Genomic DNA, 27,178 nt, shown 5'->3' with positions numbered 1-27,178 from the left:
ATAGGTGACACAGTAGCACAGTGGTTAGCACTGCGCTTCACAGCTCCAGGGTCCCAGGTTCGATTCCCTGCTTGGGTCACTGTCTGTGCGGAGTCTACACGTTCTCCCCTTGTCTGCCTGGGTTTCCTCCGGGTGTTCCGGTTTCCTCACACAGTCCAAAGACGTGCAGCTTAGGTGGATTGGCCATGATAAATTGCCCTTAGTGTCCAAAAAACAAGGTTAGGTGGGGTTACTGCGTTACAGGGATAGGGTGGAGGCATGGGCTTGAGTAGGGTGCTCTTTCCCAAGGGCCGGTGCAGACTCGATGGGCCGAATGGCCTCCTTCTGCATTGTCGATTCTATGATGGGCCAGAACAGCTCAAGAAGGCAGCTCACCACAACTCTCAGGAGGAATTAGGGATGGGAAACATATGCCGGCCTTGCCAGCAATGCCCACAGCCCATGAAAGCATAAGATAATCTGCTTGGCAAAGCAGAATGTCACAGAAGATTTCTTGATACACCTCTCGGATTGTACACCCTTTTCGTTCTGTCGTACGAATGGGATAAAGGGAGATCAGGTGGTGCCAACCATTAGTGGCTGAGTTGAGAAAGTTCTTCACTCAAATGATTGTGAAACTTCAGAATTCCCCACCCCAGAGAGCAGATGCTTAGCTGCTGAGTATATTCAAAACAAAGGTTGATAGGATTTTGGAAATGAAGGCGATCAAAGGATATGGGGATAATGCAGAAAAGACAAGAGTTGACGTGGACGATCAGCCTGATGGTGTTGAATGTTGGAGCAGGCTCGAAGGGTCAAATGATCTCCTCCAGCTTCTATACTTTTAATTCAAGGGTGGTGTTCCCAATCATACAATAGTGTCAATCAAAAAAGGCATTAAAAGGCACAAATACTGCCTAGCTGGTGATCCCCAATCTCATGTTACCTTGATGTGACCAATTATCTCTGATACAGAGACAATGATAACTGTCGTACAGCCAAGAGATCTGGTCAACACCAATATTGGCACTCATCTGTGGTACTTGCGAACAAACTATCCAGTCAGTGCTAGCAAGTCTCTTTGAACCAACATTAGTTCATTAGTCAAGAGAGGTAATTGCTCTGATACAAAGAAAGACGGCACGGTAGCACAGTGGTTTGCACTGTTGCTTCACAGCTCCAGGATCCCGGGTTCGGTTCCCGGCTCGGGTCACTGTCTGTGCGGAGTCTGCACATTCTCCCCGTGTCTGTGAGAGTTTCCTCCGGGTGCTCCGGTTTCCTCCCACAAACGCATTCGGTGGATTGGACATTCTGAATTCTCCCTCTGTGTACCGGAACATGCGGCGACTAGGGGCTTTTCACAGTAACTTCATTGCAGTGTTAGTGCAAGCCTACTTGTGACATTAAAGATTATGAAGAAACTTCCAGGAACCCACGGAGACATTTTGTATTTTTAGCAATCCTGTCAACTGTGATTTACAACAAATAAACTTTAAAATGTAACATCCTTTATTGCTACTACATCACTTTGTACCAATGTTACTTCTGTTCCCTCACATAATCAGGTCAGGAAGTTATTAAAACACCTTGCCCCATCCCACTCCCACAAATTAATCAACAGAAATAGAAGTAAAGGATGTCAAGGATAATCATAATTCTCGAGAATGACCTAATTTTGTTTTTAATGGCTCTGCTAGTGAAGCACCTACATTAAAACATGTCCTGACCAGCAGTTTTATGCTAACCACAAACTCCCATTTATCCATCAGTGTAAACATGAATTGCACTCCTCTCATTGTACAAACTGCACAATAAATCACAATCTACTAAATGGCAGCACTCCAAAATGCTCCACATGCAGAGAAAGGAGAAACCATTGCTTGCACAAAGGCAAAACATCTATTAGTTATGAAGCACCAGTGATGCCCAAGTTGCTTGCATCAACCTATGGTTGCCATGATAGCAAAATGTCATTCAAACCAGATGAGCCCAGGTTCCAGCGCCAGTGTGCCATGTTAGTTTAGCCTGGATTATGGCAGAAGTTCTATAATTGGTTAAGCATCTCAAAACCAGGCAAAGGAGAAGTCAACCAGGATTCACAATGCTGCCTTCTATTCAATGACTCCCAGCCCTACAGAAAGTGTGCATATGCAGTCGAGGGAGAGATTCAGATTTAACATCGAAAGTGGTCAAAGAGGCTGGTTAGGCAGAGGTTGTTTTCCTTAAGAGCAGAAAAGGCGGGAGAGGCCTGATCGAGGTATACAAAGTTACGAGAGAGACATAGAAAGGGCGGCACATGGCGCAGTGGTTAGCACTGGGACTATGGCGCTGAGGACCCGGGTTCGGATCCCGGCCCTGGGTCACTGTCCGTGTGGAGTTTGCACATTCCCCCCGTGTCTGCGTGGGTTTCACCCCCACAACCCAAAGATGTGCAGGTTAGATGGATTGGCCACACTAAATTGCCCCCTAATTGGAAAAAAAAAAGAAAATATAATAGGGTGCTCTAAAAATTGAAAACAAAATGAGGGACGTAGATAGGAAGGAACCTTGGACGGCACTGTAGCACAATGGTTAGCACTGTTGCTTCACAGCACCAGGGACCCGGGTTTGGTTCCCGCTTGGGTCACTGTCTGTGCGGAGTCTGCACGTTCTCCCCGTGTCTGCGTGGGTTTCCTCCGGGTGCTCCGGTTTTCTCCCACAAGGCCCGAAAGACGTGCTGTTGGGTGAATTGGACATTCTGAATTCTCCCTCTGAGTACCCGAACAGGCGCCGGAGTGTGGTGACTAGGGGCTTTTCACAGTAACTTCATTGCAGTGTTAATGTAATCCTACTTGTGACACTAATAAAGATTGTTATTATTACCTTTCCCCTTAGAGGGGTCAATAACCAGGGGCATAGATTTAAGGTAAGGGGCAAGAGATGTGGAGGAAATTTGAGGAAAAACGTTTTCACCCAGAGGGTGGTGGGAATCTGGAACTCGCTGCCTGAAAGGTTGGTAGAGGCAGGAACCCTCACAACATTACAGAAGCATTACAGATGAGCACTTGGAACACCATAGCATACAAGGTTTCAGACCAAGTTCTGCAAAGTGGGATTCGGATAGATGCTTGATGGCTGGCGTAGACAGGACGGGCCGAAGGGCCTCTTTCTGTGCTGTAAAACACAATGACCCAACACAAACCGGGCACACAATTTCCAGAACAAAACTGCATTTAGATGGTCCCTGATCACATCGCCATGTCACCCCAAAAGCTCTTCACAAGTAATGGGTTACATTTAAAGTCACTGTCGCAATACACTTAAAAAGGGCAGCCAATTTACACACAGCAAGATCCCGCAAACAATAAATTACATTGCCGATTCATATGTTAATGACAACGCTGACTTGGGGGGGGGGGGGGGGGGGGGGGGGGGCACGCCACCCACTGGGAGGGAGTAATGCTGACCGAGGGGAACAACGCCGACTAGATCTCGCTTTCCGAAAAGCAAAATACCGTAGATCCTGGAAATCTGAAATAAAAACAGGAAATGCTGGAAACTCTCAGCAGGTCTGGCAGCATCCGCGCAGAGGGAAACAGAGTTAACGTTTCGAATCTGTACGGCTCTTCTTCACATCCCCATCTGGACCTCTGATCGAAAGATGACACTATAGACAGTGCAGCACTCCCACCGGACTGCGCTCCACCTAAATTAATGTGCACTCGAGTCTTTGATAGTGATTGCTCCCTTCAAAACCTTCTGACTTTGCGGTAAGAATTCTGCCGACTGAGGCATTGTTGACTTTAAATTTAAGGAGGCAAACTTTACTTCTATGTCCCCGAATCTAAGCATCCTTCTCTACTGAACAGGAGGGAGAAAGCAACCAACTCTCAGGTGTACACGCCAATATGCCTGTGCAGCTAACGCCATGGGAGTGCAAGCATGCACCTTGGTGGATTGCCCGTTCATTCTTCCATTCACCTGCCTGGAGTAAAGATTAATTTACCCCTCTCGTTGTAGTTTGTATAATCTATCCTTCTGGAATAAATGCCTCCCCACTCCTCAGGCCCTCACAGGTGCGATGCACAACATAATGAAACAACCAAATAATGAACTGCATTTATTTTTACTTGTTGAAATGTTGAACATACCAGTTGTGGTGGACAGGCAGAGATAGAGCCCACCCATAATTCTTGGCATCTTTAATGGCAGCCCCCAGCAGCGCTGCATGGTGCATTAGCTTTTTGGGAATACAGCCTACATTGACACAAGTACCACCAAGACCCCATCTCGTGCCTAGAAGACAGCAAACAATGATATAAGTTGCACACCTTCTTGCAACAAAACAGATGTCACATTCCAAAGTAAAAAAAAACACACACAAGGTTGAACAAAAAAAAAAAGACTTGCATTATTGCATATTTTTCCCGTCTTCAGGACATTTCAAAGCGTCTTTTACACCCATCTACACAGGCAGACAGGGCCTCAGCCAAACATCTAATCTGAAATATGGCACCAACAGCGCAGCCCACCCTCTGGATCAAAACGTCATGGGCAGAAGCAAGGGTGCTCCCAACCAACCAAATCTGATCAGATCTTTAGGTTTTATTTTGAACATAAATTTAAATTGATGTGATTCACACTTATTAAAGCAAAAATGGTATTGTCCTCCTGTCTTCTCCTGCTTGTACCAGGGCATCTGCCATCAAGCTAGTCTGTTTTGCAATAGCCTCAAACATCCACTCTGTCTGCACCTGCTCGCTGATGACCGTCAACCAACTGCACCTAGGTCAACCTCCTTTTTCTGCTGTACCCCACTTTCCCCTCTAGAAGAGATCTCTGCAGCTTTTCAGCTCTGATCAAATGGCCAGCATACTGACATTTTATTTTCTGGATGTCACTTTTTACGAGCTCATAACTTCATACGGTGTAGGAGCAGAATTAGGCCATTTGGCCCATCGAGCCTGTCCGCCATTCGATCATGGATGATCTCATCCTGGCCTTAACTCCACCGTCCTGCCCGTTCTCCATAACCCTTCAACCCGTTACCAATTAAAAATCTGTCTCGTTACCACTGCTGTGTCAGGCCGCTGAGGGCCTGGGTTCGATCCGGCCCCGGATCACTGTCCGTGTGGAGTTTGCACATTCTCCCCGAGTCTGCGTGGGTCTCACCCCCACAACCCAAAGATGCGCAGGGTTGTGGATTGGCCACGCTAAATTGCCCCTTAATTGGAAAAAAAAATCTGCCTAACTCCTCCTTACATTTACTCACTGTCCAAGCGTCCACGCACTCTGGGGTAGCGAATTCCAGAGATTCACAACCCTTTGGGAGAAGCAGCTCTTTTTAAAAATATTTTTATTCTCCTCCTTTTACACATTTTCTCCCAAATTTACACCCACCAACAATAAACAATAATCAGTAATAAATATAATGTCAACCCCCATATCAACAACAACAATCCCATCCTCCCACCAAACCCCCAAACAACTGCCCGCATATTAACATAAACAAACAACAAAAAGGAATCAGGAATCACCCATAGTCACCATTAACACATAGTCACCCTCCCCCAACTCTCCCCGCCCCCCCCCCCCCTAATGTTCGATATTATCCAGTTCTTGAAAGTGCATAATGAATAACGCCCATGAATTGTAGAACCCCTCCATCCTTCCCCTCAGTTCAAACTTATCCTTCTCATGAGTTCCAACAGGTATCCCCGCCACGCCAGGGGGGGAGAAGTTGTTGTTTTTGCTCCTGCAATTTTAAGCACCTCTTCATTTGTTTTATAGTCTGCATATGGAATTTTAAGCATGCATTTTAGCATCATAGGTCTCTACTTTCTGATTTTTCTGTTTAAATAAACCTTTCCTTGAAATCTCCTCCATCTGGTTTAGCACACTGGGCTAAATCGCTGGCTTTTAAAGCAGCACGGTTCAATTCCCGTACCAGCCTCCCTGAACAGGCGCCGGAATGTGGTGACTAGGGGCTTTTCACAGTAACTTCATTTGAAGCCTACTTGTGACAATAAGCGATTTTAATTTCATCTGGCATCAAACCTCAGCCACGGTCAAAGAACGGTAAAGTGCTTCAGAGGCCATCATTCCCGACTGCTTGTTTCAGTAATAAGGTAGGTAGGAATATAAAATGGCGCCACACAGAAAACTTTAGTAGAACAGGCCAAACGTCAGCAGAAATCAGGCTGCATTCAACAGGGGGAGGTGGAAGGTGCCAGAGTCTTAATGAGGGAGTGCAAGAGGCTGGCTGCAGGTGAGGCAGGAGTAGCAAGACCATGGAGCTCAGTCCTGATCATCAACCAACACAGGCACATGGAAGCACTCGCAGTTCCGTTTACAAATTGCTTCTGTTCCAAGGAAGTCTCAACCCTTCACTGAGTTCTAACCTTCTTTGGACAACTCTAAACGCTAGTGCTGGGACTCACGGGTGGTGTGGATTGGTAGACAGGGTTCAGGCCTCTCTGAGACTGGAAATCCACGGCATGTTTTGTGGTTTGGATCAGGGCCCAGCTGAGCAGTGGAGTCGAGGTTCACCTGTGGCCACAGAGTCCAAGTCTGCCAGGAAGCTGCAGTTAGAGCTTAGTTCCACTAGGGGAGCAGAGTCATGCCCTGCCAGAAGGTCCAAGTCACTACAAACTACCACTCAACATCTCAGCACAACTTCCTTTGTTACTTCCATTGAGGAGAATATTACTTATGGTACTTTAGAGAAATAGAAAGACTGCAGATTGCTACCGAGACTTTGAATCCAATTAATGTAATTTTATTTCAGTTTCCCATATTAGTGTTCCCGTTTACTGTACACTGGAGGGACCTTTAACCAATTTTACCATGTGTTCAGCTGAGGAATGGTCACTTGGGGAAGGCAGAAGACGGCTACTGGCAGCTATAGGTTGGACACTTGTGGAACTGAACCCAGCATGGGTCACTGTCTGGAGCTCAAGACAAAAAAGTGTTTGTCTAATAGGAATCATCAAATTATATGGTCACACTCTGCCTAAATATACATTCACTATTTGTGGATTGCATTAGAGAGGATACAGATTTACAACGATGTTGCAGGAATGGAGAATTTTAACTATCCATTCATAAAATCTCTACAGTGCAGAGGGAGGCCATTCGGCCCATAGAGTATACATGAACCCTACAAAAGAGCACCCTGCGTCGGCTCACATCTCCCGCTGTATCCCCGTCACCCCACCTGACCTGCACATTTTATTAATAATAATAATAATAATAATTGCTTATTGTCACAAGTCGGCTTCAATGAAGTTACTGTGAACAGCCCCTAGTCGCCACATTCCGGCGCCTGTTCAGGGAGGCCGGTACGGGAATTGAACCTGCGCTGCTGGCCTTGTTCTGCATTACAAGCCAGCTGTCTAGCCCACTATGCAAAACCAACCCCATTTTTAGGCACCAAGGGACATATTTATCATGGCCAATCTACCTAACCTGCACATCTTTGGACTTGGAAACCGGAGCACCCAGAGGAAACGCACGCAGACACGGGGAGAACGTGCAGACTCCACACAGTCATCCAAGGTCGGAATCGAGCCACGATCCCAAGCTCTGAGAGGCACGGTGAGGAAAGGGCGGATAAATTGGGGTTGTTATATTCGGAACAGGGGAGGCCGAGGGAAAATTTAATTGAGGTGAATAAAATTATGAGACCAAGATAGAGAGGATGGGAAGCACTTAATTCCCTGAGCAGAGGGGTCAATAATCAGAGGGCATAATTTTGAAGTAATTGGTGAAAGGATTGAAGGGGAGTTGAGGAGTTTTGACCAGAGGTGGGTCAGGTCTGGCACCATCTGAAAGGGATAGAGGCAGAAACCCTCATCGCATTTAAAAAACACTTGTTTATGCACTTTGATGCCTACATGGCTACAGGGCTACATGCCAAGAGTGAGGATAGGATTAGGCTGGATTATTCATTTTTAGCCGGCACAGACGAGATGGGCTGAATGGTCTCCTTGTGTGCCGCAAATCATGTTAAGTGAAAGGATCAGGCCACAAACCCCAGTTTAATGAAGTAGCTGCTTTCATTCAGCGAACATAGTACATCAATAAATACCAAGATTAAAACTAAAACACGTGACAGTTCCTTCCAGCAGGACAGGATTGGGAGTGGCTTTTGCGCCAGTTTTTTATTGTTTATTGAAGGCAATGGCAGAGGTTGAGTCGCATCAATGCAGTGACAGCACTCAAATTCTAGTACTTTGCCATTCTAAATGTAATGTTAAAAATTCAAGGATAGAGAGGTACAGGTGACCAACCCTAGCTTTAAGCCGTTCTAGTATTTTAACATGGGAATCTATTTTCTTACCTTTAGGTGACGGCTCCACATAATCTAACACCGCTACTTGTCTGTCATATTGGGCCGCTAGAGGGAATTACATAGAGACAGTGATTAGAATGAAGATCTGTTCCACACAACAGCCAAACAACAGTGATTAAGAGAATAATGCTTGCATCGGCACATTAAATGGTAATGGACAAATGTACCACCACCTGCATTGTGCTCGCAGACCATATCATCACCACCTTAACAAGGATGTATTGGAAAAGGATGCCCGACCAGCCCCTTAGTCAGTGGAATACTGAGCGGCACATGGGAGGGTACAAGGAGATTGGAGCGTTAGAAAGAGGGAGAATTTTGTATCTTTTTTTAAAATATATATTTTATTAAAGTTTTCAAACACAATTTTTCCCCCTTACAAATCAACAAAAACGGTAACATGATAACTGATAGATAACATTGTTTAAATAAAATAGTGAACTAACAAAATAACACGAAATAGTGCTCTCCCCCCCCGCCCCTTCACCCCATCTAGAACACAAACAATTTCCCCCTCCCCCCCCCCCCCCAACCCCCCCCCCCGGGCTGCTGCTGCTGGCTATCTATTTTCCCCCTAACGTTCCGCTAGATAGTCGAGGAACGGTTGCCACCGCCTCCTGAGCTGATCCTCTCAGCGCAAACTTCATCCGCTCCAGTTTTATGAACCCTGCCATATCGTTTATCCAGGCCTCCACGCCGGGGGGTTTTGCTTCCTTCCACATGAGTAAAATCCTACGCCGGGCTACTAGGGACGCAAAGGCCACAATATCGGCCTCTTTCGCCTCCTGCACTCCCGGCTCATCCGCTACCCCAAATATAGCTAACCCCCAGCTTGGCTTGACCCGGACCTTCACCACCTTCGAGATCACTCCCGCCACTCCCCTCCAATACCCCTCCAGTGCCGGACACGACCAAAACATATGTTTGTGGTTCGCCGGGCTTCCCCCGCACTTGTCCTCCACTCCGAAGAACCTGCTCAACCTCGCTCCCGTTATGTGTGCTCTATGCAGCACCTTAAATTGGATCAGGCTAAGCCTGGCACACGAGGAAGAGGAATTTACCTTACTTAGGGCATCAGCCCACAAACCCTCCTCAATCTCCTCCCCGAGCTCTTCTTCCCATTTTCCTTTCAATTCTTCTATCTGCTCCTCCCCCTCTTCTCTCATCTCCCGGTATATTTCGGATACTTTGCCCTCCCCGACCCACCCCCCCGAAAGCACCCTGTCCTGGATCCCTTGTGTCGGGAGCAGCGGAAATTCCCTCACCTGTTGTCTCGTGAATGCCCTCACCTGCATATACCTAAAGATATTCCCCGGAGGCAGCTCATACTTTTCCTCTAGCGCTCCCAAGCTCACAAACGTCCCATCTATAAATAAGTCTCCCACTCTCCTGATTCCTACCTGGTGCCAGCTCTGGAACCCTCCGTCCAACCTCCCTGGGGCAAAGCTATGGTTGTTCCTGATCGGGGACCACACCGAGGCTCCCAGCACACCTCTCTGTCGCCTCCATTGCCCCCAGATACTTAATGTTGCCGCCACCACTGGGTTCGTGGTGAACCTTTTCGGGGAGAGCGATCACCAGCGCTTTTAAGCTCGTTCCTTTACAGGACGCCATCTCCAGCCTTTTCAACGCCGCCCCCTCTCCCTCTATCATCCACTTACGGGTCATCGCCACATTGGCGGCCCAGTAATAGTCGCCCAAATTCAGCAACGCCAGTCCCCCTCTGTCCCTACTACGCTGCAGGAACCCCCTCCTTACCCTCGGGGCCTTCCCTGCCCACACAAAGCTCATGATGCTCCTATCTATTTTTTTGAAAAAGGCCTTAGTGATCAATATAGGGAGACATTGAAGCACAGATAGGAACCTCGGGAGGACCATCATCTTAATCTCCTGCACTCTGCCCGCCAGTGACAGCGGCTGCATATCCCACCTTTTGAAATCCTCTTCCATTTGCTCCACCAGCCGAGTCAGATTGAGTTTGTGTAAGGTTCCCCAGCTCCTGGCTATCTGAATCCCCAGGTATCGGAAGTTTCTTTCCATTCTCCTTAGTGGCAGGCCATCTATCCCTCTACTCTGGTCGCCAGGGTGTATCACAAAAAGCTCACTCTTTCCCATGTTAAGCCTATATCCCGAGAAATCTCCAAACTCCCTCAATATCTGCATAACCTCTGTCATCCCCCCCACTGGATCCGCCACATACAGCAGTAGGTCATCTGCGTAGAGTGACACTCGGTCCGAGAAATCTCCAAACTCCCTCAATATCTGCATTACCTCTGTCATCCCCCCCACTGGATCCGCCACATACAGCAGTAAGTCATCTGCGTAGAGTGACACTCGGTGTTCCTCTCCCCCTTTAACCATCCCTTTCCATTTCCTGGAGTCTCTCAGCGCTATGGCCAGTGGTTCATTTGCCAGCGCGAGCAGTAATGGTGACAGCGGGCATCCCTGTCTTGTTCCCCTATGTAGTCGAAAATACTCCGACCTTTGCCGATTTGTGACTATACTTGCCATTGGGGCCCCATAGAGGAGTTTAACCCAGCTGACAAACCCCTCCCCGAACCCAAACCTCCTCAGCACCTCCCATAGATACTCCCACTCTACACTATCAAATGCCTTCTCTGCATCCATTGCCGCCACTATCTCTGCCTCCCCCTCTGCTGGGGGCATCATTATCACCCCCAATAGCCGTCGCACGTTGACATTCAATTGTCTCCCCTTTACGAACCCTGTCTGATCTTCGTGCACCACCCCCGGGACACAATCCTCTATGTCAGCACTTTTGCCAGCAACTTGGTGTCCACATTCAGGAGCAAGATAGGCCTAGAAGACCCGCATAAGACGAGCGGGTCTTTATCTCGCTTCAGGATTAGTGATATCGTCGCCTCCGACATTGTCGGGGGTAGGGTCCCCCCTTCTCTGGCCTCGTTAAAGGTTCTTACCAGCAGCGGGGAGAATTTTGTATCTTGATATACAAGTGTCAAATTTAATTGAGTAAACTCACTAAAATGTCAAATTAACAGTATTCCCTTTCAGCATGCTGGGCCAAGAAAGGAGATTAAATATTCACCCTTTAGGTTCTTGCAAGTGAAGTCCTCCACCTAGTGGTTTAACAAAGAATTCTAATTTGTTCTGTAGATTTGATGATTCATTTATTCGCTGATTAACCAAAGTCAGAATCGCAGACTGCAGAACCGCAGCCCACAGAACCGCAGCCTGCAGAATCGCAGCCCGCAGAATCGCAGTCCACAGTCCGGCAGCCTGCAGAACCGCAGTGTGCAGAATCGTAGCCCGCAGACTGCAGAACCACAACCTGCAGAACCGCAACCTGCAGAATCGCAGACTGCAGAACCACAACCTGCAGAATCGCAGCCTGCAGAACCGCAGTCCGCAGAATCGCTGCCTGCTGAATCGCAGTCCGCAGAATCTCAATCTGCAGAACCACAGCCTGCAGAACCGCAGTCCCGCAATCTGCAGAATCGCAGACTGCAGAACCGCAACCTGCAGAATCGCAGCCCGCAAAACCGCAGCCTGCAGAACCGCAGCTTACAGAATCGCAGCCCGCAGAATCGCAGTCTGCAGAACCTCAGCCTACAGAATCGCAGCCCGCAAAACCGCAGCCTGCAGAACCGCAGCTTACAGAATCGCAGCCCGCAGAATCGCAGTCTGCAGAACCGCAGCCTACAGAATCGGAGCCTACAGAACCACAGTCTGCAGAATCGCAGCCCGCAGAATCGCAGTTTGCAGAACCACAGTTTGCAGAATCGCAGCCCGCAGAATCGCAGCCTGCAGAATCGCAGTTTGCAGAACCACAGCCCGCAGAACCGCAGCCTGCAGAATCGCAGCCCGCAGAATCGCAGTTTGCAGAGCATAAGACCTGGGTCACTGACCAAACAGAACTTTCAAAATCACAACAAGGCAGCTCTGTCTCTTTAGTGGTGAGTGTGGTTTGAGGGCACCACTTCAACAAACATTTTATCCACAAGCTGATCCAACACTTGGCTTGCTTCACAGCTCATGGGTCCCAGGTTCGATTCCGGCTTGGGTCACTGCCTGTGCGGAGTCTGCACATCCTCCCTGTGTGTGCGTGGATTTCCTCCGGGTGCTCCGGTTTCCTCCCACAGTCCAAAGATGTGCAGGTTAGGTGGAGTGGCCATGATAAATTGCCTTTAGTGTCCAAAATTGCCCTTAGTGTTGGGTGGGGTTACTGGGTTATGGGGATAAGGTGGAGGTGTTGACCTTGGGTAGGGTGCTCTTTCCAAGAGCCGGTGCAGACTCGATGGGCCGAATGGCCTCCTTCTGCACTGTAAATTCTATGTAAAAACTGTGCTTCATTCATAAAATTTTGCCAAAGTACATTTCATAATCATTTAAATTAGACAGTGCAATAGTTTAATTTCTTACATTGTTACATGGCAGACTGAGCTTTTTGACCCATTGCACCTGCCAACTCTCTGAAAGAACCATCATTGCTGTTGTTCCCATGTTCTTTCCTTACACTCTTTACCCAGAGAATTGTTAGAATGTGAAACTAACTGTTCTAGGAAGTAGTGAATGAAAACGGTAAATTCATTTTGGGACAGCGAGATAGAACGGTTATGCGGTCAATGAAATGAAGAAGGATGAGAAGAGGCTTGTCTGAAGCAACACTACCAGCACAGGCCACTTGGGCCCAATGATCAGTTTCTGTGCTGTAAAAAACACTATGTAAAGCCTTCACATTTTTCTTTTTCAAATATTAATTCCTGGCCTCTTGAAAGCTATTATTGAATTTTGGTTCATCGGTGATTTGGATACAGAATTCCATATTGTAACAATCATTTTGTTACAAAATTAAAGCGCTGGTCAATTACTTCAGGAAGCAAAGTACTGTACACACCCCTGTCAGCATCAACGGGGCAGAGGTGGAGATAGTTAGCAGTTTCAAATTCCTAGGGGTGCACATCTCCAAAAATCTGTCCTGGTCCACCCACGTCGACGCTACCACCAAGAAAGCTCAACAGCGCCTACACTTCATCAGAAAACTAAGAAAATTCAGCATGTCCACATTAACTCTTACCAACTTTTACAGATGCACCATAGAAAGCATCCTATCTGGTTGCATCACAGCCTGCTATGGCAACTGCTCGGCCCAGGACCGCAAGAAACTCCAGAGAGTTGTGAACACAGCCCAGTCCATCACACGAACCTGCCTCCCATTCACTGACTCCATCTACACCTCCCGCTGCCTGGGGAAAGCGGGCAGCATAATCAAAGATCCCTCCCACCCGGCTTACTCACTCTTCCGACTTCTTCCATCGGGCAGGAGATACAAAGGTCTGAGAATACGCACGAACAGACTCAAAAACAGCTTCTTCCCCGCTGTCACCAGACTCCTAAATGACCCTCTTATGGACTGACCTCATTAACACTACAGTCCTGTATGCTTCATCCGATGCCGGTGCTTATCAAGTTACATTGTATACCTTGTGTTGCCCTATTAAGTATTTTCTTTTATTCCCTTTTCTTTTCATGTACTTAATGATCTGTTGAGCTGCTCACAGAACATGTGACAATAAACAAATCCTATCCAATCCAATCCATTTGCACGGAAAATTCTCTGAACCCATTGTGCTGTTCCTTTGGTGATAATCTTAAGTTTATCTTCTTTAGTTACAATGAAACAGTTGTTTCCTGAATTAGCTTACCAAAATCCCTCAATTTTGGAAACCCCCATCAGGTCTCCCTTTATCCGGAAAAAAAATAGAAAAAGCTGGAAAAACACACCTGGCAGCATGTGTGGAGAGAAAATAGTGGCAACGTTTTGAATCCACGCGACTCTACTCACTTTAACCTTTGCTGATCTAACGAAGAAAGCCCCATATTTAGACTTTCGTTATATCTAAAGCCTCTCATTGATGCTATCATCTTAGCAGATCAATTCTGTGCCAATTCCATGGCCTTCAAATCTCTCCTAAAGCAAGGCATCCAAAACTGGACACAACATTCAGACCCATGGCCTAATGGTTTATTTGGGCAGGTTTACCATCAGCTTCTGAACGTTTTATTTCTTTAATAAAATCCAGGATCCAATTAGGTGTTTTTGGTAGCCTGATCAACTTGCTTTCCGACTTTCAAAAGATTTGAATATCTTCAATTTTGCATAGGCAATTATCTGTCTTCAATATTTTCTGAATTTAAATAATAATAATAATCTTTATTAGTGTCACAAGTAGGCTTACATTAACACTGCAATGAAGTTACTGTGAAAAGCCCCTAGTCGCCACACTCCGGCGCCTGTTCGGGTACACAGAGGGAGAATTCAGAATGTCCAAATTACCTGACAGCACGTCTTTCGGGACCTGTGGGAGGAAACCGGAGCACCCGGAGGAAACCCACGCAGACACGGGGAGAACGTGCAGACTCCGCACAGACTGTGACCCAAGCCGGGAATTGAACCTGGGACCCTGGAGCTGTGAAGCAACAGTACTAATCATTGTGCTACCGTGCCGCCCGTATAAATATAAAGTTCAATCCCTGCTTGGAATTCGATTACAATTGCTTTTTGGTTCATTCATGAGACTGTGCGCACTGCTGACAAGGATCAGCATTTATTGACAATTCCAATCCAATGGAGAGGTTTGCTGGGCTATTTCAGAGGGCAGATATGAGTCAACCATGTTGCTTTTGGACTGGAGTCACATGCAGGCCAGACCAGGGAAGGACGGCAGATTTCCTTCCCAACAGGACAATGAAGCAATTGGTTTTACAATCCATTACTAATGGTACCTCTCTACTCCAGATTTGTTAAATTCACCGAATCTAAATTCCCCGGCTGCAGTGCCGGGTTTTGAACTCTCATCCCCGATCATTAGTCCGTGCCAATGAATCTTAATTAGACCCATTTACCAATATCGCTACTTTCTGCTCTTCATTGAGCATTTCCGCAACAAAACCAGGAGGCAAATAAAGCACTTCAACACACAATTTTTTTGAACTATTATGATTTACACCAGCTGCACACTTTGAAACACAAGAATAGAGCCTGTATTTCATGTTTTACTTTGTCGCATCTCTCACCGAGTCCCAAAACAATTCACGGGAAATTAACTATTTTGAGGAGCTGTCACAATTCCTGTGTCGACAAACGTGACCTTTAGTTGGATCACAAACAGTGCAGTGGCCAGTCAATCTAGTTTCGGCTAAATTGGCAGGAGCGATAGCCAGGCGGCCATAGGCGGCCACAGGGTCAAGCGATCCGAGATGGCGCCGGAGCATGGCGACTCTCAGCGAGCTCTCTCCCCCTGTCCCTTTTCTTTTATCTCCCATCAGCGTTCTGACCTACTAAAACTATTTTCCTCTTCTTATATAATTACTATGTTCTTCTATGTTTTCTTTCAGATCTGAGGATCCTACGAACCTCGAAGACCGGACATCCAAGGCATCCAACACGCGTTGCTTTGTTTGGCCCCTTGTTCCGCACTGTAACCAATCACTGTTTTGTCGATGTTCCATTTGTCAATGTTCCCTGTTGATTATTCTTGTGTCTACTATGTCCCCACTGTGTATGTTCCCTCAGCCGCAGAAAAATACTTTTCACTGTACTTCGGTACATGTGACAATAAATCAAATCAATCAATCAATCAATCAGGAAACTGGGAGAATGCCCTCTGGAACAACTTCATGAATTAAGAGTAGGCCACTCGGCCCCTCGAGCCTGCCCCGCCATTCAATAAGATCATGGTTGATCTGCTTGTAAATTCAACCCCTAACATTCTTGCCCAACCCCGATAACCTCTCACTCCCTTGCTAATCAAGTATTTATCTAGCCTAATGTCTTTTCCGAAGGATTTGTTAGTCTGCTGGAAGCTGGTTTACAAAAATATATTTTAAAAGCGCCATTTAAACATAGAGAATCAAAACAGCAGGGAATAAGTGACAATATGGTAGGAAACAGGCACTTAACGATGAACTTATTAACAAACTAATAAGAGGACTTCCGGGTGCGGCGATGACCAGCTGAGTCGCACGTTTCGGCAGCTCCCTGTGAAACGGACTTTTGGGCTCTTGATAGGAGCCCCAACGGCAATTTTAACGGCTGAAAACACCGTGCGGTAAACCAGAAGGGTGTTCCCCCTGGACACGGATGGAAAAAGGAGAGGAAAGTGGCCGGATTGCAGCGGATCCTTTGGAACAACGGCAAGGAAGGCAAGCAGAAACCAAGATGGCGTCGGAAGGTGGCAGTTTCATATGGGGCCCTGAACAACAAGAGTTTTTGAAACGCTGCGTGGAGGAGATAAAAAAGGAAATGAAGAAAGAGTTGTTGGCCCCGATATTACAGGCGATTGAAGGGCTGAAAGAGGAACAAAAGACCCAGGAGCAGGAGCTTCGGGTCGTGAAGGCGAAAGCAGCAGAGAATGAAAACGACATACAGGGCCTGGTGGTGAAGTCGGAGATACAGGAGGCACACCAGAAACGATCTGTGGAGAGGTTGGAGGCACTGGAAAATAACGCAAGGAGGAACAACTTGAGGATTCTTGGCCTTCCTGAAGGTGTGGAGGGGGCGGACGTCGGGGCATATGTGAGCACGATGCTGCACTCGTTAATGGGAGTGGAGGCCCCGACGGGTCCGTTGGAGGTGGAGGGAGCATACCGAGTTATGGTGCGAGGACCGAGAGCAGGAGAAGCTCCCAGAGCCATAGTGGTGAGATTTCTCCGTTTTAAGGATAGAGAAATGGTCCTTAGATGGGCGAAGAAAACTCGGTGTAGTAAATGGGAGAACGCGGTGATCCGCGTCTATCAAGATTGGAGTGCGGAGGTGGCGAGAAGGAGGGCGAGCTTTAATCGGGCCAAAGCGGTACTTCACAAAAAAAAGATAAAGTTTGGAATGCTGCAACCGGCAAGACTGTGGGTCACATATCAAGGGAGGCACCACTACTTTGAGACGGCGGATGAAGCGTGGACTTTTATTGTAGAAGAAAAAGTGGAATGATTGGACTACGAAAATGAAAGTTTGGACAAAGTGGTGGGACGAGTGGGGGGGGGGGGGGGGGGGGAATAGGGATTGTATGATTAATCCTGCGGTATGGTAACTTTTCTTTCTCCCACAGGTGGTGATGGGGGGAGGTGGGGAGGGAGAGGAGATGGGGCGTTGACCATGGGAGGCGGGGCCGAGGGAGAGGCGCGGGCTTGGTTCCCGCGCTATGATAATTATGGCGGGAATAGAGAAGCAGGAAGGAGGGGGCGCCGCACGGGGCGAGCCGTGATCACGGGGGGAAGCCGAGGTCAGCCAGAGTTTGCTGACTTCTGGGAGCAACATGGGGGGAGTAATTACGCTAGCGGGGGGAGGGGGGGGGGGGAGGGGGGAATTACTGGGTTGCTGCTGCTGGGGAAAGGGGGGAGTGGGTGCGGGAAAGGATGGGCGGGGGGGCACCGTCTGGGAGAAATACAGCCGCGTGGGAACTGGGCGAGAAGCTGGAAAAAGATGATGGCTAACCGGCAAGGGGGGGGGGGGTGGGAAGCCCCCCAACTCGGCTGATCACGTGGAACGTGAGGGGGCTTAACGGGCCGATAAAGAGGGCACGAGTACTCGCACACCTTAAGAAACTTAAAGCAGATGTGGTCATGTTACAGGAAACGCACCTGAAACTGATAGATCAGGTTAGGTTGCGCAAAGGATGGGTAGGGCAGGTGTTCCATTCGGGGCTGGATGCGAAAAACAGGGTGGTGGCTATATTAGTGGGGAAGCGGGTAATGTTCGAGGCAAAGACTATAGTGGCGGATAACGGGGGCAGATACGTGATGGTGAGTGGCAAATTACAGGGAGAGATGGTGGTGTTGGTAAACGTGTATGCCCCGAATTGGGACGATGCCAATTTTATGAGGCGAATGCTAGGACGCATCCCAGACCTAGAGACCGGAAAGCTGATAATGGGGGGAGACTTTAACACGGTGTTGGAACCAAGGCTGGATAGGTCGAAGTCCAGGACTGGTAGGAGGCCGGCAGCAGCCAAGGTGCTTAAGGATTTTATGGAGCAGATGGGAGGGGTGGACCCGTGGAGATTCAGTAGACCTAGGAGTAAGGAGTTCTCGTTTTTCTCCTATGTCCATAAAGTCTATTCACGCATAGACTTTTTTGTGTTGGGTAGGGCATTGATCCCGAGGGTGAGGGGAACGGAATATACGGCTATAGCCATTTCGGATCATGCCCCACACTGGGTAGACTTGGAGATAGGGGAGGAAACAAGAGGGCGTCCACCCTGGAGAATGGATATGGGACTAATGGCGGATGAGGGGGTGTGCTTAAGGGTGAGGGGATGCATTGAAAAGTACTTGGAACTCAATGACAATGGGGAGGTTCAGGTGGGAGTGGTCTGGGAGGCGTTGAAGGCGGTGGTTAGGGGGGAGCTGATATCAATAAGGACACATAAAGGGAAGCAGGAGAGTAAGGAACGGGAGCGGTTATTGCAAGAACTTTTGAGGGTGGACAGACAGTATGCGGAAGCACCGGAGGAGGGACTGTATAGGGAAAGGCAAAGGCTGCATGTGGAATTTGACTTGCTGACCACAGGCACTGCAGAGGCACAATGGAGGAAGGCGCAGGGTGTACAGTATGAATATGGAGAGAAGGCGAGCAGATTGCTGGCACACCAATTGAGGAAAAGGGGAGCAGCGAGGGAAATAGGGGGGGTGAGAGACGAAGATGGAGAGACGGAGCGGGGAGCGAAGAGAGTGAATGAAGTGTTTAAGACATTTTATAAAAAATTGTATGAAGCTCAACCCCCGGATGGGAGGGAGAGAATGATGGAGTTTTTGGATCGGCTGGAAATTCCCAAGGTGGAAGAGCAGGAAAGGATGGGATTGGGAGCACAGATCACGGTAGAAGAAGTGGTGAAAGGAATTAGGAACATGCAGACGGGAAAGGCCCCGGGACCGGACGGATTCCCAGTTGAATTTTACAGAAAATATTTGGACTTGCTCGCCCCGCTACTGACGAGGACCTTCAACGAGGCAAAGGAAAGGGGACAACTGCCCCCGACTATGTCAGAAGCAACGATATCGCTTCTTTTAAAGAAGGAAAAGGATCCGCTACAATGCGGGTCCTACAGACCAATCTCCCTCCTCAATGTAGATGCCAAGGTCTTGGCCAAGGTAATGGCAATGAGAATAGAGGAATGTGTCCCGGGGGTGGTTCATGAGGACCAAACTGGGTTTGTGAAGGGGAGACAGCTGAACACGAACATACGGAGGTTGTTAGGGGTAATGATGATGGCCCCACCAGAGGGTGAAACGGAGATAGTAGTGGCGATGGATGCCGAGAAAGCATTTGATAGAGTGGAGTGGGATTATCTGTGGGAGGTGTTGAGGAGATTTGGGTTCGGAGAGGGGTATGTTAGATGGGTGCAGCTGTTGTATAGGGCCCCAGTGGCGAGTGTGGTCACGAATGGACGGGGATCGGCATACTTTCGGCTCCATAGAGGGACAAGGCAGGGATGTCCTCTGTCCCCATTACTGTTTGCACTGGCGATTGAGCCCCTGGCGATAGCGCTGAGAGGTTCCAAGGGATGGAGGGGAATACTTAGGGGAGGAGAAGAACACCGGGTATCTTTATATGCGGATGATCTGCTACTATATGTGGCGGATCCAGCGGAGGGGATGCCAGAAATAATGCGGATACTTGGGGAGTTTGGGGATTTTTCAGGGTATAAATTGAACATGGGAAAGAGTGAGCTGTTTGTGGTGCATCCAGGGGGGCAGAGTAGAGAAATAGAAGACCTACCGTTGAGGAAGGTAACAAGAGACTTTCGTTACCTGGGGATCCAGATAGCTAAGAATTGGGGCACATTGCACAGGCTAAATTTGACGCGGTTGGTGGAACAGATGGAGGAAGATTTCAAGAGATGGGATATGATAGCATTGTCAATGGCAGGGAGGGTGCAGGCAGTTAAGATGGTGGTCCTCCCGAGATTCCTTTTTGTGTTTCAGTGTCTCCCGGTGGTGATCACGAAGGCTTTTTTCAAAAGGATAGAAAAGAGTATCATGGGTTTTGTTTGGGCCGGGAAGACTCCGAGAGTGAGGAAGGGATTCTTACAGCGTAGTAGGGATAGGGGGGGGCTGGCACTACCGAGCCTAAGTGAGTATTATTGGGCCGCTAATATTTCAATGGTGAGTAAGTGGATGGGAGAGGAGGAAGGAGCGGCGTGGAAGAGATTAGAGAGGGCGTCCTGTAGGGGGACCAGCCTGCAGGCTATGGTGACAGCCCCATTGCCGTTCTCACCAAGGAACTATACCACGAGTCCGGTGGTGGTAGCTACATTGAAGATTTGGGGACAGTGGAGACGACATAGGGGAAAGACCGGAGCACTGGGGGGGTCCCCGATAAGAAACAACCATAGGTTTGCCCCGGGGGGAATGGATGGGGGATATGGAATGTGGCAAAGAGCAGGTATAACGCAATTGAAAGATCTATTTGTGGATGGGAAGTTTGCGAGTCTGGGAGCGCTGACCGAGAAATATGGGTTGCCCCAAGGGAATGCATTCAGGTACATGCAATTGAGGGCTTTTGCGAGGCAACAGGTGAGGGAATTCCCGCAGCTCCCGACACAAGAGGTGCAGGACAGAGTCATCTCAAAGAAATGGGTGGGGGACGGTAAGGTGTCGGATATATATAGGGAAATGAGAGACGAAGGGGAGACTATGATGGACGAACTAAAAGGGAAATGGGAAGAAGAGCTAGGGGAGGAGATTGAGGAGGGGATGTGGGCAGATGCCCTAAACAGGGTAAACTCGTCGTCCTCGTGCGCCAGGCTAAGCCTGATTCAGTTTAAGGTATTACACAGGGCACATATGACTGGAACACGGCTCAGTAAATTTTTTGGGGTGGAGGATAGGTGTGCGAGGTGCTCGAGAAGCCCAGCGAATCATACCCATATGTTTTGGTCATGCCCGGCACTACAGGGGTTTTGGATGGGGGTGACAAAGGTGCTTTCGAAAGTAGTAGGAGTCCGGGTCGAACCAAGCTGGGGGTTGGCTATATTTGGGGTTGCACAAGAGCCGGGAGTGCAGGAGGCGAAAGAGGCCGATGTTTTGGCCTTTGCGTCCCTAGTAGCCCGGCGCAGAATATTGCTAATGTGGAAAGAAGCCAAGCCCCCGGGGGTGGAGACCTGGATAAATGATATGGCGGGGTTCATAAAGTTAGAGCGGATTAAGTTCGTCCTAAGGGGGTCGGCTCAAGGGTTTACTAGGCGGTGGCAACCGTTCGTCGAATATCTTGCGGAAAGATAGATAGGGGAGAACAAAGAAGGCAGCAGCAGCGGCCCAGGACTTGGGGGGGGGGGGGGGGGGATGGGGGGGGATGGGGGGGGGGGGGGTGGCCTGAGACAAGGCAGTTGCCAATTAGGGCTAGTTTTTATTTTTTGTTATTTAATATTTATTTATTTGTTGTTGTTTTTGTTTAAATTTTAAAAAAGGTCATTATTATCTGTATTGTTACAATGTTGTGTAAAGGATGCACAATGTACTGTGTTGGTTGACCAAAAATTTTCAATAAAATATTATTTTTTAAAAAACTAATAAGAGTAATTTGCATTGAGGCCCACTATAGGGTCTAAAAGGTTTAAATGTTTGTTTATATTGCACTTATCATAATTATACGAGCCTGAAGCACTTCAACCCACTGCGTAGAAACCTTTGTACTCAACAATGCAGCTCCTTCAGTGAGTATAATCATGCATCTTAAATAGCGTAGGAATCTGTAGGAGGGATAAAAGGAAAGGGAGAATGTACTGCACCCTTATGCCACACTTTGGAAGCAGTAAGTGGATTTTCCTAGTGCAGACCTCTTCTGAACATTATTCCTAAATGTTCCTGTTTAGCGATTATGTACATAACACACATACCAAAGTTATTACGGTTCTGGATGAGCAATTCAGGGGTCATTCGACTAATCAAAAGAGTACATAAAACAGAGAATATCCAGCCGTTGCTCTGGTGTTAATAGTCACACGACCTATGTGGCAGCTCTAATTCAATTTGTGTAATTGCCTGGCACTTGTATAGCACAAATGTTATTTGCCACTTATCACCCCAAGTCTTAATGACGTCCGCCGGAGCTCTTACGGGTGCAGGCTGCTTCATTGTCGATAAATTACAAATGGTCTTTAAAATTGCGCAATCATCAACGAGCATCCTCACTTTTGACCTTATGATGGAAGCAAGGTCATTGATGAAGCAGACCAAGGTGGTGAGGCCAAGGACATTACCCTGAGGAATTCCTGCAATAATGCCATCGGACTGAGATGATCGACCTCCAACAACCACAACCACCTTCCTCTTACTGGCTAGGACCCCAACCAGTGGAAACTTCTGCCGATTCCGTCCCATTGACTTCAGTTTTGCTGTGGCTCCTTGACGTCACACTCAAGTCAAATGCTGCCTTGATGTCAAGGGCAATGCCGCTGACCCCATTTCTGGAATTCAGCTCTTTTGCCCATGTTTGGACCAAGGAGGTTTGGAGTCAAGTGGCCCAGAGCAGGTTATTGCTGAGTCCTTTCCTTGGATTGATACCTAGTCGTGATGGAAAAGCTTGTTACCCCGAGAGCAATGACGTCAGGAGTCTTAAGCTCCTGGTAGGGTCAGCCATGACGGCAAGGTTGGAGCAGAGGAACTAGACAAAAGTGCCAACCAAAACAAGTCCTCAACGGCGGATCAGGCGGAAGTTACTCATCTGGTGTCAATGGCTGCGATTGTGGATGAAGGCTGCAGCAGTGGGGAGATCCCCAGTCGTCGAGGTTCCCTTGCCACTGGAACTGGACCTACCCTTTGTCGAGGACCTCGTGTCTGCTGATGTAATAATAATAATCGCCTATTGTCACAAGTAGGCTTCAATGAAGTTACTGTGAAAAGCCCCTCGTCGCCACATTCCGGCGCCTGTTCGGGGAGGCCGGTACGGGAATTGAACCCGCGCTGCTGGCCTTGTTCTGCATTGCAAGTCAGCTGTTTAGCCCACTGTGCTAAACCAGCCCCAGATGTGCAACAGTATAACCATATTAAAAGATGTCCCACACCAGGTGACTACCCGGAGGAAACCAGCACCCCCCCACCCCAACAAAACGAGCCCTGCGGCGATCGGCGAGAGGTGAAAGGGACAGGAAGGACTGTGAGGTCGGGATGTCCCTAGCTTTGGACCGGCACATTGGTGGTGGAGTTTGATTCAGTCGTTTCGCTCTTGGAATCGGAATAGGAGAGCATTCTGGCAGCTTTCTCCCCACGACTGAGCAGGCCTCTTCAGGATCCACTCTGCTCACCACCCCACCCCCCTGTGGGGAAAGAGCTAGAAAAGGTGCCCTAAAAGTAGCCTGTTCCATCCCCAGCCTGACTGGAAAACCACACCCAGCAGCTCATCATCCTGTGATCAGAAAATTAACATTAAACTCAATTTTGGAAACTGGAATGTGGGAACCCTCGTGGGTAATGGGCAAATCAATCGACCGGAATGGAGAACTGCCCTTGTTGCCGTGAATTCAGGCACTTCAACATTGACGTCGCTGCCCTGCAATCGACCCGAAGGGCAGCTTAGGGAAGATGGCGATTGTTACACCTTCAGCACGGTCGCACAAGTGGCTAGCATGTGGCTTCACAGCGCCAGGGTCCCAGGTTCGATTCCCCGCTGGGTCACTGTCTGTGCGGAGTCTGCAAGTTCTCCCCGTGTCTGCATGGGTTTCCTCCGGGTACTCCGGTTTCCTCCCACAGTCCAAAGACGTGCAGGTTAGGTGGATTGGCCATGCTAAATTGCCCTTAGTGTCCAAAAAGGTTAGATGGGGTCATTGGGTTACGGGGATAGGGTGGAAGTGAGGGCTTAAATGGGTCAGTGCAGAATGGATGGGCCGAATGGCCTCCTTCTGCACTGTATGTTCTAAATTCTGGAGAGGAAAACCCAAGGAACAGTCCAGGACGCATGGAATTGGTTTCACCATCAAGAACTAACTCATCAACGACTTTCATAGCTCCATGTCGGCAGCAACGAGCGCCTCATGACCTTCCGTCTACAACTTGCCAAGAACCAGCAGACAATGGTTTTGAGTGCCTACACTCCAACCCTTGATATCAATGATGAGTCCAAGAGGCTTCTACTCCACCCTGTACACTATACTCGCCAACATTCCCAAGGACAATAAGATCACCCTTTTTTTCGAACTTCAATGCCAGGGTTGGAAAGGAAGGATTTGGGAATGGCAACTCCAATGGGGTTCTCCTGCACTAGCTTTTCATCGCTAACACACTGTTCTGCCAAAAAGACAAGTTCAAGGCTTCTTGGAGACATCCATGATTAAAGCTCTGCCATTGTTGAGCCTCCTCCTCTCATTTGTTGGGTTGTTATCCATCTCCATGTTGGGTTGTTATCCATCTCCATGGAGGGGAGGGCAAAGTAGCCCACTTGATTGGCACCCAATCCATCACTGACGCACAGTGACAGTGTGTACCAAGAACAAGATGCAACCCAGCAACTCACCAAGGCTCCTCTGACAGCACCTCCCAAAGCCGTGACCTCTACCACCTAAAACAGGACACGGGCAGCACCTGCAAGTTCCTCTTCAATCCACACACCATCCTGACTTGGAACTATAATCGCTGTTCCTTCACTGTTCCTGGATCAAAATCCTGGAACTCCCTTCCTAACAGCACTGTGGGTGTCCCTAAACCACACTGACTGTAGCAGTTCAAGGTGTTTTGCTATCACCAGCTCAAGCACAATTAGGGATGGGCAATAAATGTGGCGAGGCAACAAGGTGAACAAATGTTTTTAAAATTCAAGACTGGATATGGCAGGGCTTCAGGGCTCTGATCTAAACCCCTGGTTGCAGGCTGACTCATCTCTGTATACAGCATGTAGTTCTGTGTTGTAACTTCATGAAGTTGGCATCTCATTTTTAGAGATGCCTGCTCTTGCTATGCTTTCCTGTACTCCTCATTAAACCAAACTTAGTCCCCTGGCTTGACAGTTAACAACAGAGCGAGATATAGGTCAGGATATATACTCAATGAGAAGTGCCCTGGTTAGTGTTAATTAAGTTCTACCTTCTTTAGAACAGGCAAGACCACCAGAACCGCCTCCGATCACTAACAGGTCGTACTCGTATTTTCCTGCAAATTAATGAAATAGCCAAAATGAAAAACATTTGAGTAGAGGAGATTCACAGCTTTACAAAGGGTCATTCTAAGATTCAGCAGACGGGACTTGAGATGATGGTTACCAGTCCCAGTCCTGGAGTACTAGAAAAGGTCAAGCAGCCCACCATGGTGAACAAAGTTAAAAATGCCTGGACTAATTGGCACGCTAGTCCAACAGTGGGCAGCACGGTAGCATTGTGGATAGCACAATTGCTTCACAGCTCCAGGGTCCTAGGTTCGAGTCCGGCTTGGGTCACTGTCTGTGCGGAGTCTGCACAACCTCCACGTGTGTGCGTGGGTTTCCTCCGGGTGCTCCGGTTTCCTCCAACAGTCCAAAGGAGTGCAGGTTAGGTGGATTGGCCATGATAAATTGCCATTAGTGTCCAAAATTGCCCTTAGTGTTGGGTGGGGTTTCTGGGTTATGGGGATAGGGTGGAGGTGTTGACCTTGGGTGGGGTGCTCTTTCCAAGAGCCGGTGCAGACCCGATGGGCAGAATGGCCTCCTTCTGCACTGTAAATTCTATGACATCAATAACAGCTTGGGGCACTCTCTGAGCAAACAAATATCAAATTATTTGGGAAATTCTCAGCAAATCATCTTTTTGCCGGTGGAGAACATAAATTGTGAGGAAAATGCAATGCAGACAAATGACAGAAGAAGAATGGGGGCAGGGTGACTACTATCTGTGCGGAGTCTGCACTTTCTCCCGTGTCTGCGTGGGCTTCCTCCGGGTACTCCAGTTTCCTCCCACAGTCCAAAGATGTGCAGGTTAGGTGGATTGGCCACGCTAAATTGCCCCCGAGTGTCCAAAGGTTAGGTGGGGCGGTTACAGGGGGCGTGGGCCTAGGTCGAGTGCTCTTTTGGCACGTCGGTACAGACTCAATGGGCCAAAAAGCATCCTTCTGCACCGTAGGGACTCTATGAGGGGCACGGCGAATACGCTGTCCGAGCTCCATTGAGCGGCGCTGCCACCACCCGCTCAAGTCGGCGCCTCCGTGAAGTATTGAGTGACCCCCTCCCTCTTGCCAGCCCCCGAGCCCAGACTCTTCCTCCCCCCCCGCCTGACAGCCCCCGGGTTCCCACTCCCTCCCCAAACACTCCGTAACCCTCCGTGTCTCCCCCCCCCCCCCCCCCCCCCCCCGGCCCAGGCTCCTCCCCCACCCCGGGTTCCAGGCTGTCCCCTGCCTTCCAGTCCCTCCCCAACCTGCAAGCTCCCCGTCCCCGGGCTCAACCCACCTGCCAGCCCCCCCCTGCCCCTACCCCGCTTGCCAGCCCCCCAGCCCATTCCCCACCTGCCAGCCCCCCTAGCCCCTACCCCACCTGCCAGCCTCCAGCACCTACCCACCTGCCAGCCCGCCCCCGGGCCAGGACTAGCACCCCGCCCCCGGGCTCTCACCACCTGCCAGCCCCCGGGCCCCCCCGCCGCCGCCTCCCTTCCTCCGGCAGCGGCTCCACAGTCTCAGCGCCGCCATCTTGCCCGGCCTGAGGACCCCGGGCCGCTGCCCGCCGCGCTGCCTGAGCGCAAACCCGTCACTGAGGAACAACCGCTGTCAGTGATAATAACCGCGTCTGAGTGACAATAACCGCGTGTGTGTGACAATAACCGTGTCTGAGTGACAATAACCGCGTGTGTGTGACAATAACCGTGTCTGAGTGACAATAACCGCGTCTGGGTGACAATAACCGCGTCTCAGTGACATTAACCGCGTCTGGGTGACAAT

At 48.9% G+C, this 27,178-nt stretch overlaps 1 protein-coding gene across 3 annotated transcripts in view; it reads right to left on the bottom strand.

The window, feature by feature from the left end:
- The window catches only part of txnrd2.2 (thioredoxin reductase 2, tandem duplicate 2), a 154,756-nt gene extending 127,807 nt beyond the window's left edge, over positions 1 to 26,949 (bottom strand). The window contains exons 1-4 of one of the 3 annotated variants that reach the window (XM_072472671.1): positions 26,854 to 26,949; positions 25,364 to 25,429; positions 8,300 to 8,356; positions 4,110 to 4,254 (exon numbers count right to left, since the gene is read on the bottom strand). In XM_072472671.1, the coding sequence (XP_072328772.1) occupies positions 4,110 to 4,254; positions 8,300 to 8,356; positions 25,364 to 25,429; positions 26,854 to 26,929 (344 nt within the window). In that variant the 5' untranslated portion in view covers positions 26,930 to 26,949. Of the gene's footprint in view, positions 1 to 4,109; positions 4,255 to 8,299; positions 8,357 to 10,241; positions 10,334 to 25,363; positions 25,430 to 26,853 lie in introns of those variants that run through there. The other 2 variants (XM_072472768.1, XM_072472864.1) reach the window with 2 other exon arrangements.
- Positions 26,950 to 27,178: the final 229 nt, after the last annotated feature.

The sequence above is a fragment of the Scyliorhinus torazame genome, chromosome 1, assembly GCF_047496885.1.
Source record: "Scyliorhinus torazame isolate Kashiwa2021f chromosome 1, sScyTor2.1, whole genome shotgun sequence".
Classification (NCBI taxonomy): domain Eukaryota; kingdom Metazoa; phylum Chordata; class Chondrichthyes; order Carcharhiniformes; family Scyliorhinidae; genus Scyliorhinus; species Scyliorhinus torazame.
This window is presented reverse-complemented; position numbering and strand designations above follow the sequence as displayed.